At 38.3% G+C, this 20,784-nt stretch overlaps 1 protein-coding gene across 1 annotated transcript in view; it reads right to left on the bottom strand.

The window, feature by feature from the left end:
- The window catches only part of GABBR2 (gamma-aminobutyric acid type B receptor subunit 2), a gene marked incomplete at both ends in the record, with an annotated part of 453,856 nt that overhangs the window by 259,124 nt on the left and 173,948 nt on the right, over positions 1-20,784 (bottom strand). Inside the window, one exon of the mRNA XM_083878236.1 lies at positions 13,265-13,435. Coding sequence (XP_083734362.1) covers positions 13,265-13,435 — 171 coding nt within the window. The remainder of the gene's footprint in view (positions 1-13,264; positions 13,436-20,784) is intronic.

The following is a 20,784-nucleotide window of genomic DNA, read 5'->3' as shown; positions in this document are numbered from 1 at the left end:
ATTGGATATTTGTTTTATGGATGGATTCCTGTTTCTGTAGGAAGCCATGGTTTCAGCAATCACCATGCAAAGCACCATTCCTGATAACTGCAAAGCCAGAGCCAGGGCCTCTTGTTTCCCACACATACACTTTGATGCATTTTTCTAAATACTACTGTTTATTTACTTATTAGGAAAAGTAATTGCATCCTGGGTATGCAACTGAGATGGCTTAACAGATTACCCTAATCCTTGACACCTGTTTGTCCTGTCTGGAAAGTTGCATTTGATCACAGAGCATTATTAAAGAAGCTTTGGTGTGCATGTTAGGACCTGCTAAAGCCATATATTTCTGTTGTCTGTCATGGTGAAGTTCACATTTCTTCTTAGCAAACCCTATATAGACTGGGGATGTAAAACATGTGAGAACAAGTCTCCGTTATGTCTCTGCATGGTAAACAAAGGCAGAGCAAAGGCACTCGTGCTCATGCTGCATTACTAACTCTGCATAACTAAGGAATGACTAGAACAGTCTCTGCAGAGGGAGGACCAACGTCTGCTCCTTTCTTATCATCTAAACACTGCCAGCTCAATGTCCATATACAGACTGAACTTCAAAAAAAGTTTTTAAGCGACATGTTCCCTACAACACTGTCTAATTCTGTTCTGTACTCCTCCTCCCTTCAGTAGATGTGTAATTTGCAGAACGAAGTACAGGAATTCACCACCCACCTCCCTCCCTCAGAGCAGTGCAGAGCAAACATAAGCATTTCTTGTTATGCATCTGTTTTAAGAGTACCTGGACACGTTCCTCGTTTTCCACCTACACTGTACCCTTCTCGGATGGGTTATGCTCCCATTTATTGCAGTAGCCAAAGTATTTGGAATTATTGCCAAGAATGTTAGCAGATGTCTGCCACTCTGATGATTGGGTTCCCATCCTGGCAGTGGGCTGATGTGAGTTGGAATTCTTTTCAGAGAATTCAAAGAGAAGGAAACAGAAAAGAGAATTTCCACTTCCTTGGCATGTTCTTGCATGAAAAACTGAAGCAAAAATATAATCTGCGGAAATAGCTTTCTGAGAGAAAGCACTGACCTCCATTCAGCCTTTGAAGTACAGACAGCAGTCTGGAGTCCAGAAATTTATTTGGGGAGGCAAATTCTGCATGTACAGAAGTACATCCCTGTAGCCCCAGAGGAAGGCTTTAACTTCTGAGAAAAATGGCAGGATTTATAATACATGGACATCTCAGTGCTGACTCTTGGTTATCTTTATTAGTTCATTGGTCTATGTGCTGTCATCTCTGCCTCTGATTTTGGGTATGCACCCAAAAATGATTTATCCACTATCCCATCAACTGCATCACGGGGAAAAACAACCAAACTCCACAGGTTTTGAAACTACGGATAAGAAGCCTATACACCTTTTACACACCTAGCTTTATGAATCTCTTGAAAGCTCCTTCACAGCAATTGCAAAGAGCTGTGGAGAACAAGCCAAGACAGTCACTGCAACAGTTTTAGTGAATTAAACTCCTATTTAACATGTATGTGATTTAGCTTTTGAAATTTACAGAAAGGGTGGATCTCGAGTTCTTTCTGACAGTACTGACTGTAGTCAAAATTTAGAAATATGTATGGTGGAAGTCCTCATGCAATCACTCAGCCAGGTAATACTAATACAATGCCCAAATAGCTTGTCTGATCTAGACTAAAAACCAGGCATTTGGCAAAAATTAAAACATCTTCAAGTGTATCTTCAGTATCATAACAGTACAATTGTTTTCATAAAATTTTCAATTATCAGAGTTTGATTAATTTTGTATTTTCTAACAAAAAGAAAGAATATATATATTTCTTTAGTAAGTTCTCTGTAAGGTGATGGAACACCAATTAGGCAAATCAAAAATTTTTTACTTGCAGAAGGAACTTAGAATTCTTATTGATTGGATCTAAGAAAGAGCAAGGAAAGGAGGTTCTTGTTAAGAGTGGGGTGTGTCTAAAATCCACAAGAATTTATCACTGAAAGGGACTGCCTGGTACAACCAAAGAGTTGATACATGGATTTAAAATATCCACACGTGGGAAGTTGCTTCATATGCTGTAGGCATAAAATGTAAAACATTTTACAGAACTAAAATTTAAATCTGCAATAAAATATTTAAGGCTACAGCTATAATGATCCAAAGGAAGAGAGTTAAAAAGAGAGTATTTGAAACCATCAGCAATGTCTTATGGTTCTGCAACAGCTGGAATCTGTTTAATTAAAATCCTGCAGTATCTAAAAGCTTACCATATGTAAAGCCTACCACACTTCATTTTCTGATTCCTGTTAACAAGATCATACAGAACAACCCTTGTGATGATCTGTCTCTTTTTTGTCATGGGAATTTCTTTATTCCCTGTGTCATCTGCAACTTTGACAAGTTTGTAAGTTGTTCTCCCTAAAGTAATGAATTAATACAATTTTAAAAATTGGTCCCAGGTCTATTCCTTTAAAAAGAAAAAGTCACTATCAACTTCTTTATCGTAAAAATACTTCTGTTTGCTGCAGTCTTCCCTCTGGCTGTGCCTCTGAACTGGCTTAGAACTCCCTGCACTCATCCGATCTTCCCTGTTCTGCCAGGTCCTGCAGGGCACTGTACCAACCAAAATAAAATTCAGCCAAGCATTAAAATCTAATAGTTCTAAGAAATCAATTAGCTTACCATCTCTGACATAATTTTCCCTTAATAAAACTATGTTGTGATTTATTTTTTCTGCCCTCTGCCTCTCTTTTTATTATCTCCACACAGACTTTGCTTTCTGTGCGTCCCAAACAGACATGGCAGTCTGTGCAGCAGTTGATGGTCTTTGTTTTGTGATCCTCTGGGAACAACATCCAAGATAATGAGAAAACTCAGGAATCCTCTGAGAAACTTGAAGGTGCCTGCTACTGTTAGGCAAGGATGAGATAAGGAGAGCCATGCCAGCATGGCCCCAAACTGCTCTAGCAAATTGAACACAACCAGGTGCCCTTGAGCCAAGGTGATTAGAGCCCTCTTGCAGCTACCTTCTAATTACTGAGGGTCAAGAATCCTTTCATCTGGTGCTCAGGAGAGTCCTCTGTAAGAGCCAAACCCAGAGCACAGCTCCCAGGGACAGCCAAGCACAGAAACTTGTGCAGAAAGGTAAAAAAACCAGAAGAAATGAGAGGTGGGGGAGAGGGAGAGAGAGAGAGAGAGAGGCACAAAACTGTGTTCAAATCAGCATGAACAGTCTAAAGTGTGGTAGTGACACACAGGCTGCACAACAGCAGGAAAGATGAAAGAAAGATAGACAGACTTCTTGGAGACACTGCAGTTTCAATATCCCTGGACCCCAAGCTGCAATAGAGATTCAGGCTGTCCATGCCAAGTCAGCAATCTCTAAGGAAAACTCCTGATTCACATAAAGGTTTACAAATATGACAGATTCACTACCCTCCCAGCAGCGTAGAAAATCCTGAAGATGACCAAAATGTGCTTTCAAGCAAAGCATATGGGTTGCCTAAACCTAATCTTAAATCATGCAAGACCACCAGGAAGAAATAACAAAAAATAGTAATGGGGTGGCTCCTTGCTGTGGAGAACAGAGGAACTCCTCTGTGGACCTGACCTATGATCTAGAGAGGTTTGCTTCTTTCTGGGTATCTGGGATAATGCTGAGAGTATGCCAAAGCTTTCCTGACATTAACTATTATTCTCTGCTGTTCTTCCATGTGGGCATCAATAATGCTGCCTGGAGAGTATCAAAAGTGACTTCAAGCTCTATGGGCAGCAGTCAGGGGCATAGGGGCCCACATGGTGTTGTCCTTACTCCTGCTGGTGAGTGTAAAGGCTGTGGGGAGGAGGCAGCTGATAAATACACATCCACAACTGGTTGTGGATCTGGTTGTGGTGAAAGGGTTTTGATTCTGAAATTATGGAGCCCTGCAGGCTCCAGGTTTTTGATTCTAAAATTATGGAGCAAATGTTGTGGGTCAACATTTGCTTGGGAGAGATGGGATCCTTCTCACTGAGTGGGAAAAAGTTATCTTTGCCAGCAGAATGGCTGACATGGTAAAGAGGCATTTTAAACTAAGAATGACAGAGGAGAGCGAGTTATCAGAAATGATGTGAGATGGTGAAGGGCAGGGAGGTTTGATAAGAAAAGGGCCTGGAGTGACATGACCAAAAGGGATCACAAAATTGACAAAACAAAGCTTAATCAGCCTAAGCTGGGTCACCTACAAAATGTAAGAAAGGATGTGCCTACAAGGCACCATTGTTTTGGGAAATCAGCATGTGGGGTTGCCTTCTGCCTGTACACTAATGCATGCAGCATGGAGAATAAACATGGTGACTTAGATATCACTGAGGACTACCTGCTGTGGGGCTACCATTTTATGGGGCTCACAGATAAGGTGGGATGGATCGTGTAACTGGAGTGATGCAATGGGATACAGGCTCTTTTGGAAGGAGGGGAGGAAAATGAGGAGGTGAGGTTGCCCTTTATGAGGCAGAACAGATGGACTATATGGAGCTCTTCCTAGGGATGGATAATGAGCCAACTTAGATCTTGTGGGCAAACAGTTACTGAGCACACCAGTACAGGTGATACTGTATTGCATCAATAATCAGACAATCATGGTGGCTGGGACGAGTGCCTGAAGACTGGAGGGAAGGAAATGTCAGGGAACTACAGGCCAGTCAACCTCACATCAATCCTTGAGAAGGTGATGGAGCATATTGTCTACCTGGACTTCAGCAAGACTTTTGACATTGTCCCTTAAGATTCTCATAGAGTTAAAGGAGTATCAGCTGGACAAGCGGACAGTGATGTAAATTGAAAACTGGCCCAAATGGCTTCACCCCCTGGCATGAGATCTAGGCAGAGCCCAGAAGGCAACAGTATACCTCAAGGGGTCAGTAGTGGCTCCGGTCCTGTTTAACATCTTCATTAATGATTTGGATGATGGGGCAGAGGGTACCCTCAGCAAGGTTGCTGATGACACATAACAGGGATGAGTGACTGGTACCAAATAGGGTCATATTGCCATGGGCTGACAGAAACCTCATGTTCAACAAGGGGAAGTGCAATGTCCTGGGCTGGGGAGGAACACAAACCTGCAGCAATATATACTGGATCTGCCCAGTGTAAAGCAGCTTGGTGGAAATGGTCCTGGTAGATGCCAAGTTGAAGATAAGCCAGAAATGGGCCCTTGTGGCAAATGAAGGCAACAGTATTCTGCACTGCACAAAGGAGTGCTGTCACAGCATGTCAGGAGAGGTGATCCTTCTCCTCTACTTAGCACTGCTGAGCTCATACATGGAGTGGCAGGTTCAGTTCTTGGCTTCTCAATGCAAGAGACATGGACACACTGGAGAGAGACCAGAGAAGCACCATGAAGGTGAAGAAGAGGATGAACCAAGGCTTCTTTCAGAGGTGACCAGTGACAAGATCAAAGTCAAAGGGCATAAACTGAAACCTAGGAAATATCATCTGGATATCAGAAAATGCTTTGGAACTGCAAGAATCACCAACCACTGGCACAAGTTGCCCAGGGAGGCTGTGTCATCTTCATTTGCAAAGGTACTAAAAGGCTGCTTGCACATAATCACTTCTAACTACTATTTACAATTCCCTTCTAAAATGACTCCTTTCTCTGCAGCTGGGCTAAGGTTCTATCTCTCTAATTTATCCCCATTTCCTATATCATAGTCTTACAATCTTGCCATAATCTCACAGCTTCTAAATATTTACCAGCACCCAGAAGAACCATACTGGATCTCGTACTTCAGTTTCCCTTTAGTAAAAGTCACTTTCAGAGACTGTCTTTCTGTGAAGATCCTAATGTATCAACTTGTATTATAGGAAGGCATAGTTTTAAGACAGAGTAGAAGAATTAATTCTTCTCTGCAAGGTCAAGAACTAATTGTTCCTAAGATTTTGCCATAGAAATTAACAAGGAACTGGGAATAAGGAGATGTGAAAGAAGATCTCAGGCACACAACACTTTGAAAAAAAGTAAGCATTAGGGAAAAGATAGTTTTTAGGAGTTTTATAATTAAACAATTACATTAATAATGTCTTAATTTTCCTGCTATCAATATCTCCTCTTCATGCTTTTTCCCATATTTTCCTTTTACTGCCTTCTGTGTCTCTCTAATCTTCTGCCTTTCCTTTTTCCTGTTCAAAGTTGAAGATTGAGCACTCCTTCTAGGATGAAATTGCTGTGTACTATTCAGAGCTCCCAGATTAAACATTTATGTTATTTGGTATATTTGAGGCTGCCAAGCTCATTCATGGACAAAAAAGTAATGGCTTTTTTGCTGCTGTAAAACCTGTTGGAAACTGTGATGGAGAGTGGAATGTTTTGCTCCTCTTCTTCATCCTCAGAAACCAAACCTAAGTCAAAAAGCATAATCACACCTTGAAGTCTACATAACATATACCTACAGTCATCGAAAACTGGTGTTTCAAGCTGGTTTTCTGGCTGAAATTTGAAAGGTCAACAGCTATCTCATTTATTTTCCCTAAATCCTCTTAGCCCCACAATAACTCTCTCATTGCCTCTCCTTATCCAGTGAATTCATATCAGAACTGACCACTAACTCAGATAGGAGTTTTCAGACTGCACACTGACAAAGCTACAATAAATAAAATTCTAGATTAATAATACTTCTACCCTGCTTTCTCTACAGCAACAGTCATATACCACATTGAGAAGACTTACTGTTAGCTGCTTTTCTTGGGTGCAATTTTATTTTTTCCACTATTATATTTTCTGGGATGAGACTAGGAATTTAGAGATAATAAATTCTTTAAAGTTAGCTAAAATGGACCCTGATGCCCTGCTGATTTTCACAGATGTTGCATTGTCAATGTGCAAAATGTAACATAATCTAAAGAAATTCTTAGTATTCATCATATCCCCCAGAAAAAAATGCTTTTTTGTCCACTTACAAGGTCTGTTTCTCTTAAGTTTTTGTCACCGACATATTTTGAGGCTATTGAACTCAATGAAGACTGTGACAGTCACAAGAGAGAGTATTTTATCTTGATATTGTAAATCTATTTCATTATCATACTGCACACTTCTCATTTCTTCTGCCTTTTTGAAATGCCACCTACACTTTTAAAATTACATTAGGAGTTCTCAATATTTCCATGAAGAAGCAGAGAAATCATATAAAGAGATGACTATTAAGTAGGGAAAAACAAAGATTCACTTGAGATGAGCAGAATTTAACTTATTTAAAAACAATCCCAGACAAGGTATTCAGTGGGAGGAAAATGTATATGTTTTTATTAAGTCTAAAAATATCATGAAGATGCCATCAAATGTAAAGTTAAAATGAAGTTTCACTGAATTTCAGCATGAGATGATTGTAAAAACAAGTAACTGAAGCCAGTCTATATCACAAAACAAAGAAGTCCTCTTATTGTACCATTGCAATCAAGTGCCAACTTCCAGTTTGAAACACACTATGAACAAAAAGGTGTTATTAATAAAAATAAAATCTAAAATATGCAGGAAATAACAGAAAAAAACTAAACCAAAGAAAAATATTATTACTCACAACCAAATAAAGCATTATCTGAAAACCAGTACATGATCATACATTTTTTTCCCCAGTCATATTCTATAGTCTTTACAACTTCTTCAATACTGGTGGCTTCCAAAAGTTTTGATTTACTGATAGTTAAGTATAACTTTGTTTTATCATGACTCTTCCTACTGAAGCATGAAATACAGCAAACAACAAACCACAGAAATATTGCTTGGTTTGCCTAATTCAAAACACCATCCCAAACAGGTACTGCCAGGCAGCAGTAAAACTTGAGGCACCAATCACTGCATAAGTTCCAATCAGCTGAAAACTCATTTGTGAATCAGAAACAGGACATAGTCCGGACTTTTCTGAAAACTGTGTGTGCAACAGTGTTGTGGTTTAGGAATGTTATTCTCTAATTTAGCGCTTCCAGTGAAACCATGAGCCTCTTGCTCACACCCTCTTCCCCCTCCCCTGTGGTGGGATAGACAGGAGAGTCAGAGGCTCAAAAGGTGAAGATCACAGGATGAGATAAGAATGATTTACTGGAAACAGCAATGAGATAAAAGAAGGAACTCTAACAGCAGCAATACTAATGACAGAGGGTACAAGAAAGATGCGAGCAATTCATATGGAAACAACAATTCTGGACTGTTCCCTCCACCACACTAAACTGAGCTGGAAGGGACTCCCTTCTCCCAGATCCCAGCGATGAGGTGAGGTGGTATAGAACAACTTCCGGGTCCTGGAGATGTGCCCTCCTGGATACTGCAAAAAACTAACCCTTCCTGCCTGGAACTAGGAGAAACAGCTCTAACTCTTTGGGGTTGATAAACACTAAAGCTAGCCTGGCTTTGAGCAGTAGGTTGGATGAGAGACCTCCCAAGATCTCTTCCAACCTAAATTACCCTACAGTTATATACCACATCAAACACTTTGAGCTGAAAATCCTGAAAATATTTTGTAACCTCATTTATAAATCTTTGCCCCAGAATTAACTTTTGAAACAGAATCTTCTCCCAGAGGACGAAAACAGGGCAGCAATCCATAAAATCTAGGACACAGAAGCACAGTAGGTATGAATTTGTCCTAGTTAAGTAACAGAATTGATGAAGTGTGTACATTACTCTTATACCAAGTCAACTTAGACCATTTAAACATTAACCCAATGGAAAGGATATTTATGGTTGTACAAAAAGACCTGAAGAACTCACAAAGGATGCCAACGGGGGGCTCAGCTACTGGCAGCCATAGAATACAGGTCACTCGAAAAGTCATAAACTTTGAATTCAAGTAATGGTGAGAAAGGGAATCTCAAGCCACACTAGCAGTATAAGATGTATAGATATTCTCCGTGTGCTTTGAGAACTGGAAGCATATTAGCATAAAGTTCTCCATTCTCTCTACTTACTCTTTATCTCTCTTTGTGACCTGAAGCATAAGGAAGACAAAACATTTTTTTAATAAGAAAGAGAAGATTTTTCACCAAGTAAAAGGAAATGGGTGATAACCCAAAGCTCTGGAGAAAGGATTCCCAAAGGAAACAACTGAAACAGAAGCAAGAGATCCTCTGTAATCTTGGCCTTCAGAGATAAAGTGAGATGATAAACTAAGCAGTTGAGACAACTGTCCCATTACAAGGTAAAGTAAAATGAAAAGACAGCTTGATGACTTTAGGAGGCAGCTAACCTGCAGACAAGTTAGGTGAGCTTTAATTATTCAGGAGATAAGATCAAAGTATAAATTACAGAAGGACAGGAGACAGTGATCTAAGGATAAGCTAAAGAAAAAAAGTCATCAGCCCAAAAACACCTGAAGTTAGATGGCAGATAAAGAGATGTAATGAGGGTTCCTGATGATTAAACTACATGGGTATGAAGTCCCTATGCAAGAACAAGCATCTATCCCCTCCATGTATTTAGGTGGAAGGACCACTGGAGGAAATTTAGATTGATATCCAAACTGCTCTAGATTAAAAAAAGAGAAAGAGATCTGTCAAACTGATGTAGTCTTTATGAGAGATGGAAAAATGAGAGAACTGCTCTGTCTCATTGCTAAGAGTAAAACCACCTGAGTTACTACACAGGCTTCTCTAAAGATCCCATCAATTTGTTTCTGCTTATTTTATTTTGAATGAGATTAAAAGAAGACATTCAGTTACTTCTGATCTAATGACTTGTAATGCAGTTTCACTACAGATAGGACCATTCACATTCCAAGCTCACTGACATTTTACAACAGAGTTTTAGATCTTATTTTATCACTTCCAAAAAAACATCAGAAGAATACCTTTGCCTGATGTTCCTTTAGAGGGAAAATTATAGTTTTAGTTGATGCACAGGCTTATACCAGCACCTGAGGATCACTAACAGGCCTTGATGGTCCTTCCTCTCTGGGAGCTCTATCCAGCCTTTAGTCCTGTGTCTTCAGTCTCTGCCATAGACCTGTCCAGCAGTCACTAGACCTAAGCCTGACTTGCAGATTGATTTGCCAGCTTGGCCTTGGACCTGCTTCATTGCCATGAACTAACTTGCCTGACGATCTGCACATGTGGCTGATGCTGGCCTCAATCCCTGGGTCTGCCCTCCTCTCTTGCAGCAGGACTGGGCTCTGCCCAGCCATCTCATGCTCTCCTGCTCTACTGCTGATGACTCCCATTCCTCACTGCTCTCTGACAGCAATTTAATGAGTTCCTGCAGTTTTTCCTGTGTTTTTTACTGTCTGCATGGGGAAAGGAGAAACTGTACATGAAGCTGAAAAAGGAAGAATTGAGTTCTAATCATTTTGAAGACACAGGACTCAACATGCTGTATAAAAATCACTGTAATTCAAGGAAGCTTTAACTGAATCTTGCACTACTTGAAAGCTGTAATGAATCACAGTAAATTGAGTTTGCAGACACAGAAGGTTGTTGCTTACCTTTCAAGAGAAATGGAGAGACTTTGAACTCAAGTGCAGCACTCTTGCAAACCCTTGAAAGGGTTTAGTGCTTTGCAGTTTTAGAACTTCTTAAGTGACCCTGACAGACAGGAAGTCCCTCCATCTGTCCCAAAGGAAGACCAAGAATCCCCGTGTTGTGTTTGTTTAGTTTTATCCTAAAAAATCCTACACACAAAAAGTTCAACAACCTATCCTTTCTATTTGACTTTTTTTCACTTCTAATCTTTCTCATTAAATATATTTCCAGGTGACCCAGTGTTTTTTACAGACTTCTCTGATCTATTTCCTTCTTGAAGATTATATAGGACCTCATGTTGCAACTTCTACCTAATGAACAGTAAGCAGAGTTATAGTTTACTCTGTGTGTCTTAAGTGTCAATATTGCGTTACCTCGGGGTGGTGCAATGGGAGCTCTTTTCTTCCTTTCTGCTTTTTACTGTAAATCAAAGAGTCTAAACGTTTTGCCTGTTACTCAGTTTGTGGTTCATTGTAGTGCTGGCCATATCTTTCTCTAGAGATCTGCTGCCTACATAAGCCATTTTGCACTTCTTCACTTAAATATTGTTTTTTATTAAAACCTTTATCAATGTGCTGGTTTTGCCTGGGGTAGAGTTAGTTTTCTTCACAATGTCCAGTATGGGGCTGTGCTTTGGATTTGTGCAGAACACAGGGTTGATAATACAGAGACGTTTTTATTATTCCTGAGTAGGGCTTGCACAGAGTCAAAGCCTTTCTGCTTTTCATACTGCATTGCTGGCAAGGGGCTGGGGTTATATGGTGGGCTGGGAGGAGACACGGATGGGACAGGCGACCCAAACTGACCAGAGCCATTCCAGACCATATGACATCATACTCAGTATATAAAGTGGAGGAAGAAGGAGGAAGAAGGGGGGACATTTAGAGTGATGGTGTTTATCTTCTTAAGTAACTGCTATGTGTGATGGAGCCCTGCTCTCCTGGACATGGCTGAACACCTGCCTGCCCATGGGAAGCAATTAACTAATTCCTTGTTTTGCTTTGCTTGTGCACACAGTTTTTGCTTCGCCTATGAGTCTGTCTATATCTCAACCCCTGAGTTTTCTGGCTTTTGCCCTTCAGATTCTGTCCCCAAACTTGCTCACAGGGGAATGACCAAGTGGCTATGTGGTGCTTGGCTGCTGGCTGGAGTTAAGCCAGCATCAATATCATTCTGAAATCGTCAGCAAAGCACTTGCAGCTTTTTCCAAGTAGGTATCAACTGCAATTTAATAAACATTTTCTCCATCATACTATCTAGAGAAAACCTTATCTCTTTCTAGAGAATACCACTTGACAGAATCTCATTCTTCTTGTTTGACAGTATACCACTGATAGCTACTCACTGAAAGTATTTCCAAGACAGAGAAGGGTAAAGCATACCATACTTTTTGGTGACTTTTTGCTTAAGCTTTTGTTCTAAAAACAAATAAAACCTGATGTCAATTAACTTTTGTTGCAGGAATATTGGTTTAGAGACTAGACAGCTTTTACAGTATCTTCACCAAGATTAAGTTTCCCTACTTTTCTTTAGGAGCACATTTAACATTTTATAAGCCATGAAATATCGCACATCACCTATCACACCTCCTGAGACCTGTTACTTTGTCATAGAGGGAAGTCAGATTGCTTTACATGGTTTATTCTTGAAAAATCCCTTTTCACCATTGTTAAGCATCTTTTTATGTCCTGTGTGATTCCAAACAGATTATTTGCTCAAGTGCTTTCCAGGAATCAAATTTAACCTGGCTGGCCTATAAATTCCCAGGGCCTTTGTGTATTTTCTGGAAAGACGGGCACAAAGGTTTCTTCTCTCCTCCTACAATTCATTTACTTTTTATCCTTTAATTCTCAAAGCTCATAAGGGAAGAGTCTAAGATTTCTTAACTATTCCATAGTGAATTAATTCTGCCAGACAGTTTGAAAATATCTGACTCATCTAAGACGACTGTAACCTGTTCTTATCCTTCTTCCCTAGTTTTAATTACGCTAGTCTTCAGAGTGCAGTCAGCCTTTTTTAAAATCAGTGCTGAGGAAGTAAAAAAACTCCAAACAACCAAACAACCATGTCTCTGTTAGTTTTACCTCTCTGATAATTAATGGGCCAACTCTTTTCCTTGTCTTGCTCTGATTCATTACATATAAGATGTTTTCTTCTACTCAGTTGTTAAAATCATGCTTAATGGCACTTAGTTCATAGTTTATTGCAATTTCTATGACCAAAATTTTGCTCAGGGTGAAACTTGAAAGATCTGTGGGGTATGTGGTATGTGATCTTTTTAGTTCTGGAGGCTTCAGACATTTTTGTCTCAGTAAGCTCCTCCAATAGTTTCAGCCATAGACTTACCAGATTTTGTTCCTCAGTGTTCAAATTGATGCTTGTAATAAATCAGGGCACAAAAGGAACATGATGAAATTGGATTTATTCTCCCTTTTAAGTGAAGCAGAGTCAGAACACAAGCTTCCCTCAAAAACATGTGCTTTTGCAAATCAAAGAGCATAAAGGAACCTTTTGCACTGGGGTGCAATGATCTTATGTGTAAAAAACAGACATGTGAAAGCATGGGTAGCTTTCATTACAGACACTCAAATAAACCCCAGAAGCAAATTAAGCTTATTTAGTACAGCAAATGTGACCTACTATGAGAAAGCCAAACAGGACTGAAACAGTTGGACTGTTTCTTTTTCCTGAATTGCTATTAAAAAGGAACTAACCCCTTAGAAGCCTGATATTAGTATCTCTCTATGTGTACTAGAAATTACGCAAATCTTACCTCAGAGAACCTTTGTACATCCTGGGTTAAAGTTCCTACTCTCTTCCAATGATAATGTTTGAGTAACTTCAGAATTGCTGGATTCACTGCATTATCAGATGGTACTGTCCGGAAGAAATAAGGATATTTTTTCTTATCAGCCAACTCTGGAGTTGTTGCTGCAAATGAAAGCTGGAAAAAAAATCAAAGAACAAAAAAATGAAAGTCACCATAAGTCATCTAGCAGTCAGCAAAAAACTTTGCTCTTCTCAGTGCAATAAGACACAATCTGTGCATTGCTGTCATGTAGATAAGTTTCATCATCATACTGCTTGAACATCCTACCAGCATTGTTTTTTAAAGAAATTTTTGAAATATTTTTGCTCTATAAACCACCTGCTGCAAAATTAAACTAGGAAAATTTAAAAGTCAGTGATGTAAAACCCCCTTTTTAAAATCACACATCTTGCACAGAGCAATAAGGCCTAAGGGAATAAATCTCTATGATGAATTCCCCATCAATTTCTCTTCATAAAAGTTGAGAATACCTCCAAGAGAACATTATTTTCTCAAAGGCTTATGTACCTTAAATTGCTGGGTACATCTCTAGTAGTACTTCTTCCTATCTTCATGTAACAAACCAGCTTCAGGTAACAGAAAAACAGAAAATCATTATGTTTGCCAAGGCTGAAAATGAGAAGCTTACTTGGGTCTCAGCTTCCTGCACTAAAGCAGGCCCCCTGTGGTTTGTGTTATAAAAGAGGACTCAGTGGCTAAAACACTGGAATTTGTTCATGGTTAGAGAATACTTGTTACAAAAGAAAAGAGGAAACCTTTTAAAACATACAAAACCTAACAGAAAACTTCATTGAATTTTTCTGCCCAAGTTAAAGGTGGCCTATTTTTGTGAATGTTTTTCAGACAGTGTTTTGAAGAGAATGCCTGCACATTCACTTTTTGAAAACACTCTTACTCCAAAGATACTTCTGGTCATTCCCTCCAGTTCCTTTTAGGCTTCAAGGAATGTGCTTCTCAAGCATTTTTTCAGACAGGATTTTAGGTTGTGGGGTTTCTTAAAGTACTGTTTTAATGCAGATTGGTCTGACTGACACAAAATAAGCTCCCTGACACAGTTAAAGTCTTTCAAAATCAATAGAGAATCAGAAAATGTAGGTGAATTCAAGATTATATATCAACCGTAGCTTTAGTTTTACACTTTTAAAATCAAGCATTATTCAGTATATTTGGGTTAGATAACCATTTCTGAAATTCAGAATAGACGTTTCATTTGAAAAAGCAGTTCAAGTCTTTTTTTCAAGTTTATAAAAATCTAGGTTTAGCCTATCAGAGACAGGACTTATTCTCTTTCTGATTTTAGACTCACAAAGAATATATTGCATATAGTGGCCTGAATGTGGTTTGTTTTCCTAATTAAAAGAAATCGAAACAACTTAAAGTGTGCATAACCTGGACAGTTTATAGTATACCATACAAGACAGAAGATTCTTTCTCTTCACTGGTCAGGAGATAATTAATTATGTAGTTGTCATGTAATTCTGAGGTAAAACATTTTTAATATAGCAACTGATCATTTACAAGATTTCATGAAACAAGTGCAATATGAGATGCTATGATATATTGTCATCTTGATCTTCCAAAACCACTCTAATAAGGAAAGAAGAATTAACATCTGCCAGCTAGACCTACTCAGCTTTTCTGTTTAGCCTGGTAGTGCTGAATATTATGCACTCACTGCACAATGAAGATGGAAAAAAGGACCTGTACAGTTGACTTAAAAAGAGAGAAAATTTGACATTAGAAATCCAACATGAAGAGGAATACCTCTCAGCTGCCCGGTTGCTGCCTGCTGACTGCAAAGAACTTGCTTTTCAAGTTATTATGAGTTTGGATCAAACATAATTTGATTGATCTTAAGAAAAAGAAGCAGAGAGCAACACTGAAGTAACAGTAGTGGCAAGAAACATCAGCAAGGTTCACCTAGCTTAGGTTCATAGATTGAATGGCAAATTTTTCTGATCAATAGTACAAAGGTCTATAGTAATGAGAAGCATCTCTATATGTTTGAGCTGGCTTTAGGGTGAAGAGCTGTGATAAAAGCAAAACAATTCAAAATCATCCTTTGTGATTTTTTAATGACTTAAAGGGCCTAAATTAGTATCCTAATTTCTCAAATTTCCTTGGAAAAAATGAAGCAAAACAAGCAAAACATTACCTCTCTTCATTGTTTACAGAAAGATGAAGTCTTACAACAGATTTCTCAGCCATGTGAGGTGAGATGAGATGAATCCAGGTTTAAGAGTAAAACTAACGCCCAAATTGCAAAAAAAAATTTCCTTTTCATTTGCTTTTTAAATAAAAATTTTATTAAAATAAAAAATGGGATTTTTTTTTTTTTTTGCTCAAACAATTCTCAGATTGTAGGATATATTCAGTGGTCTTTCTTTCAAGCATAACATATATCATGGTCAGTCTCATTCTGCATCACTTTGACAATTAATAAGACCCTTGTAAGAGCTGGAGAAATATCCTGGAAAAGTTAAGTCATTAAAAATATTTAACTATTCATAAAATCATCTCTGTAAGAGTTTGGGACATGCAATGAATTTAACCCAAAAATCACTAGCACTCAATATTCTGCTTTGAGAGGGACAAGTATGAAAAATGAAAAAAAAACAAAACCCCTCATTATGTTCTAAAAAGTGGTAATAAAAAGATCATTTTAAGAAATGAATTGACATTTTGCAAAAAGTATATGAGATAGCACAGCTATATGGAAATAAAAGGAAAATACTCATAAAACCGCTTTATTTAATGTGATAAAGCAAGTAAGATCACAACACAGTCCACCCACATATGCATTAAGATAGTACAGCCTTTTTTAGCTGAGCATTATTCCTCTGTATTTTAGGGCTAAAGTTGTTTATTCACGGCTGATTTGAAACCTGTATATTGAAAGGGTTTTCACAGTTTCTTAACTTCATTCTAAAGGATTGAATCCATCCTGCTTTTTGCTACAAAATTTATTTTTATAATTTTCTGTTCTTTAGAAAATCTGGGTGAATGGCAATCATATTATTCATACAACGCTTTGCAAAATACAAAAGTTCTATTTTTCATATTATTGCATTTTCAATGCAATTGCTCTGATTTTTTTTAATAGTTGTTTATACTTGCCTTGCCATGTTCAGGAGGAGTGAGAGTTAAAGAGTTATATGCAGGATTATAACTCAGCAATAAATACCTGTGGGGTGTATGATGTCATTCTTTCACAGAAAATTATTTTACAGAACTGTTAAAAGGTGATGGCCAAAAGCCAAACTTCAAAAAAGGATGAATGAAAGGGAAAAAAAAAAGAAAAGTTTTTTTCAGGTTGCTATAAAGCAGAAGACACAGTGGACAGCTACCAGGTGACACATCACAACTGTGTGTGATGTTTGCATGTGTGCATATATAAACAGGCTCTGTGCATATGTGTATGTAGATTTAAAGGAAAAAAAAAGCTCATATCTATCTATCTATGTATCTATCGATCTATCTATCTAATCTGTTTGAATACTGTTAGAAAAAATCTGCAGTCACTTCCTAGATTATCTCTGAGAAATCTTTCTTCAGAATATCCGCTTCCTATTTGTGAGCAACTGGATCTGAACTTAAAATGAGTGTATGTAGGGAAACATAAGCTATGACTCAGATGGGAATTTCTGAAATGAAACAGTATAAAAGTATGAAATAGAAAATAAGATAATATTTACCATTCAAGTAAAAACTATTAAATATTAACTATAGTATAACATGAGAACCAAATAGACCAGGGTATTGGATAGACGTGGGTGAACTGCTGAAAAACTGAAAAATATACAGAATAATTTTATTACAGAAGTTTTGGGGTCAGGAATATATGCTGATGAATAAAATTTTCCCAAGAAAAATGATACTTTTTGAAAATGTTAATTTAGTTGAAAATCCATACATTTTCATGGAAATTTTGTCATGAGCACTAGATAGCAAGATGAAAGAAAAAGGAAGTTAAAACAAAAATGCTGAAAGAAACAGTTCTGCAGAAGGGGAGTAAAAGGTAACTTCATAATCCTATATTTGTGGTAGATTAAATGAGAAGCATCTGAGGTGCTTTCAAGTGCTTCTGTGTAAGGAAGTAACGGTGCATTCAACTTAAAGTCAGTACAGAAGCAGGAATGTTAAGATGATAAGGTCTACTATTCATTTATGAAAACGGGGTGCAGCACTAATGAAATCAATGGGAAAGACTAAGAGTTATGTAAGAAAGGAGTGATATTTTTAGAAAGCTCAAACAAAGTTAGAAAAGGAAACAACACTATATATCCTGTGTGTATATCCCATATTTGAGTCCAGAAGTTGGAAGCTGAAAGGCTGAATGAAGCCACACTGCTGTCCCATGTACTGCAGAGAGAAAAGCCACCAGAAATGGCAAGTAATCTTCTGTTCAGTTGTTTCACTATCTTTAGGAAGTATTTATGTTTAATTTTTGTCACTGTAGTAGGGTACAGAAGTCTGGGGAAAATAAAAGAGCAGAATTATCCCTGGGTAAACAGTTGCTCTCATCTAAGGCAACAGGTCTATTAAGGAGCCAAATTTATTTAAATGAACTGTATCAGCTAAAGTAATTCAGTAACAGAAATCCTTTGCAAAGTTATTGTAGCTCCAAATGTGTAGACCTCAGCTGAGTCTGACCCAAGGTGCAAGGAGCCAAGTGGACCTGGCGCAGTCAAAAGCAGCAACACCAGAGCCAGCTGTAGCTGTGCGGAATCGAGTCTAGCGTCCGAAGCAGCGGTGTGGCTTGACGTGGACAATCCAGCTTTTAGGGGTTGTCCATTGTTTTTCTGTTCCTGGTTCAGGGACAAGGAGAGCTCTGTGGGGAGCACCTGCCATCTTTTGTCTGGCGCTGGGTGTGGGAGCGGCTGGCATCTTGTCTTTGTCCCGGCAGCCACACAGAGCTATGTCGAGGTGGTGAACACCTTTTTGTGTGCAAAGCACCACCTTCCTCCTCTTGTATACTTTTTTTATTGATATTGCTGCTGCCACTGGGCATTTCTTAGCCCATTGTTGTTTGCTTTCAGTAAATTGTTATATCAACCCACAGTCTCTGTCCCTCTGCTGCTGAAAAGGGGGAAGGGAAAGGAAGTGGCTATTTGGAGTTTAATTTCTACACACTGTGTTCATAGAGTATTATACAACGGAGAGGAAAAAGAAAGGAAATAAGAGCACCTTTAGGTAACAGGGTAACTTTCCTTGAATAAAATGTCATCTGCTAAGAGAACTGATTCATGTTTGCAAATGGGGAAATCAGCTTATTGGGCACCACAAAGATTAGCTTAGTTTTCCTCTGTTTCTGCACCAGGCTTCTACAAGTATTTTATTAATGATTGCTTGAAATTTAAATGTACCCCTGTTGCTGCAAAACTAGTCCTGGTGGAGAGGGTCTTATAAATGGTAAATATCACCTTTATTTCCTGCACATTTTCTAGAAAGCTAAATTATGCTGATAAATCAGCATTTCTAAACAGGATATAGACTGCTGATTCAACTGATTGTTGCTAACATTTATCATCGTAACTAGAGATTGCATGTCATGTATGCTTAGACAGGAAGCAATATTTTCTGAAAAAAAAAAGGAAAATGCAAATAATTCTTTCAAAAAAAAAGGGCAGAACATCAGAAAGCTCCACAGAAAATACTCTTACAATGGTACAGGATTGCACACACAGAATCTTGCAATATGAAAATAACAAGGACAAAACTCAGGAAGATGATGATTTGCAGCAATGTGCACTTGTGACACCACACACCACTCCTTTGTGTGCCTTGCCAGCTCTAATGCTTTTACAAGCCTCTGCCAACAATAATGATACTCAAGTGCAAGCACGTGATGACTTGATGGTCCCAGGAGCTAGAAGGACCAGGATGGAAACTAATGAATAATGAAGAGTGAAAAGATTTTCCTTGTGTAACTCTTGAGCATTAGATGATGTCACATAACAAGCGAAACAATACATTCTTAAGCCAGAGACAGAGAACAGATCGAAGCATAACAAACTGCATTTTTAATGGAATGGTAATTAAAAAATATAAATACTTAGGCTAAATGTTAATTCACAGTAACCTTACTACACAAGCAAACTTATCCAGATGTGCAGTCAAACTACCACTGAACCTGATCTTGCTACTGGCAAAGTTATGAATGCATTTTAATATCATAACAGTACTTGAAATAAGAAAAAAATATTTTTATTCCAGAAAAATATTAAAGAGAACCTTAAATACACAATAGCCTGTATAATAAGAAAAGGGATATATTTGAATGCCTTTTCCCACCTCAGTGCACAAAATATATCATCTAATCAGCTTTGATGGATGACTTAGAGGAAAGGCATGTGGAAGTAACATTGCAAAAATGGTTACAAGCATCCATATATTTGAGAAATATGTCAACATAAGAAGGTAAGTGTAGCAATTTCATTGACAGTTGCTTGCATAGATCTTCAAAGCAGCTGAAAGCAAAACACAGTAATAAAGATCAAGAAACAAAGATAATGTTTCTTGAGGATTTACCTGTACAGCTGCAGTGATGAGTGTCTAGATACAGACAGTAAAGAAGTAGGTTTTGAGCTGGACCTAGAAATCATAGTGGCAGTCTTCCCTTCTAGCTAGGCCCCAATCTTGACCCCCAAACAGCACAGATGATAAGTTGACATAAAGAAGACATAAGTTGGCTAAAGAAGAAAATATTAACAAAAAATTATGCCTTTCCAGCAGTGGTAAATAGTCACATTTTTACCTGTCATATAATAGTCTTAAATAATTACTTGAATGAAAGCTCTGGAGATTCCATCATTCAGAAGATTTTATGGGACTGCACAAACTTCATTGTTACAACAAATAGAACTCATAATTAAAAAATGTTCTGATAACTCTGTAAAGGCTTTCATTATGACAGCTGCAAAAGCAAAATAAAAGTCTGGGAGAATATCTATGATGTCTCACTAGCTGGTACATGGCAGAATGCCTCATCCAAACGGGAACATGAAGATACACATTGTATTAAACTCACTGGACAAGAATCAGTCTCATGGATGAATATCCCTTTCATCATCCATAACATATTACCCAGGTGATTAAAGCTACTGTTCCTTTTTAAATCAGATGTTTTGCCAAACACTGCGGCCCAATATCATCTGCTGTCACCCTCATTAATTCTGTGTCTGAAATTGCTTTCACTGACTGCCTTTTAGCACCTGGGAGTTTAGAGAAAAAGCACTTCCAGCTGGTCTCTAGGTTGGAAGGCACCTGCCTCAATGCTGATGGCATTCCAGTGAATTAATCCAATCACAGCAAGACTGATATTCAGCTGCATTTTGCCTGGAGACATTTTAGGAAGCAATTTTGGCTACTGAATGAATCAATATTTTTGAGGACAGAAACTGGTTTAGATAAAATCCACATGAGAAGTACTTCAGCTGAAAGATGTGTGCCTATAGGTTAAT

The sequence above is a fragment of the Zosterops lateralis genome (genome assembly GCF_965231275.1).
Source record: "Zosterops lateralis genome assembly, chromosome: 1".
Classification (NCBI taxonomy): Eukaryota; Metazoa; Chordata; class Aves; order Passeriformes; family Zosteropidae; genus Zosterops; species Zosterops lateralis.
The sequence above is the reverse complement of the archived record's forward strand: the minus strand, read 5'-3'. Positions and strand labels throughout refer to the sequence as shown.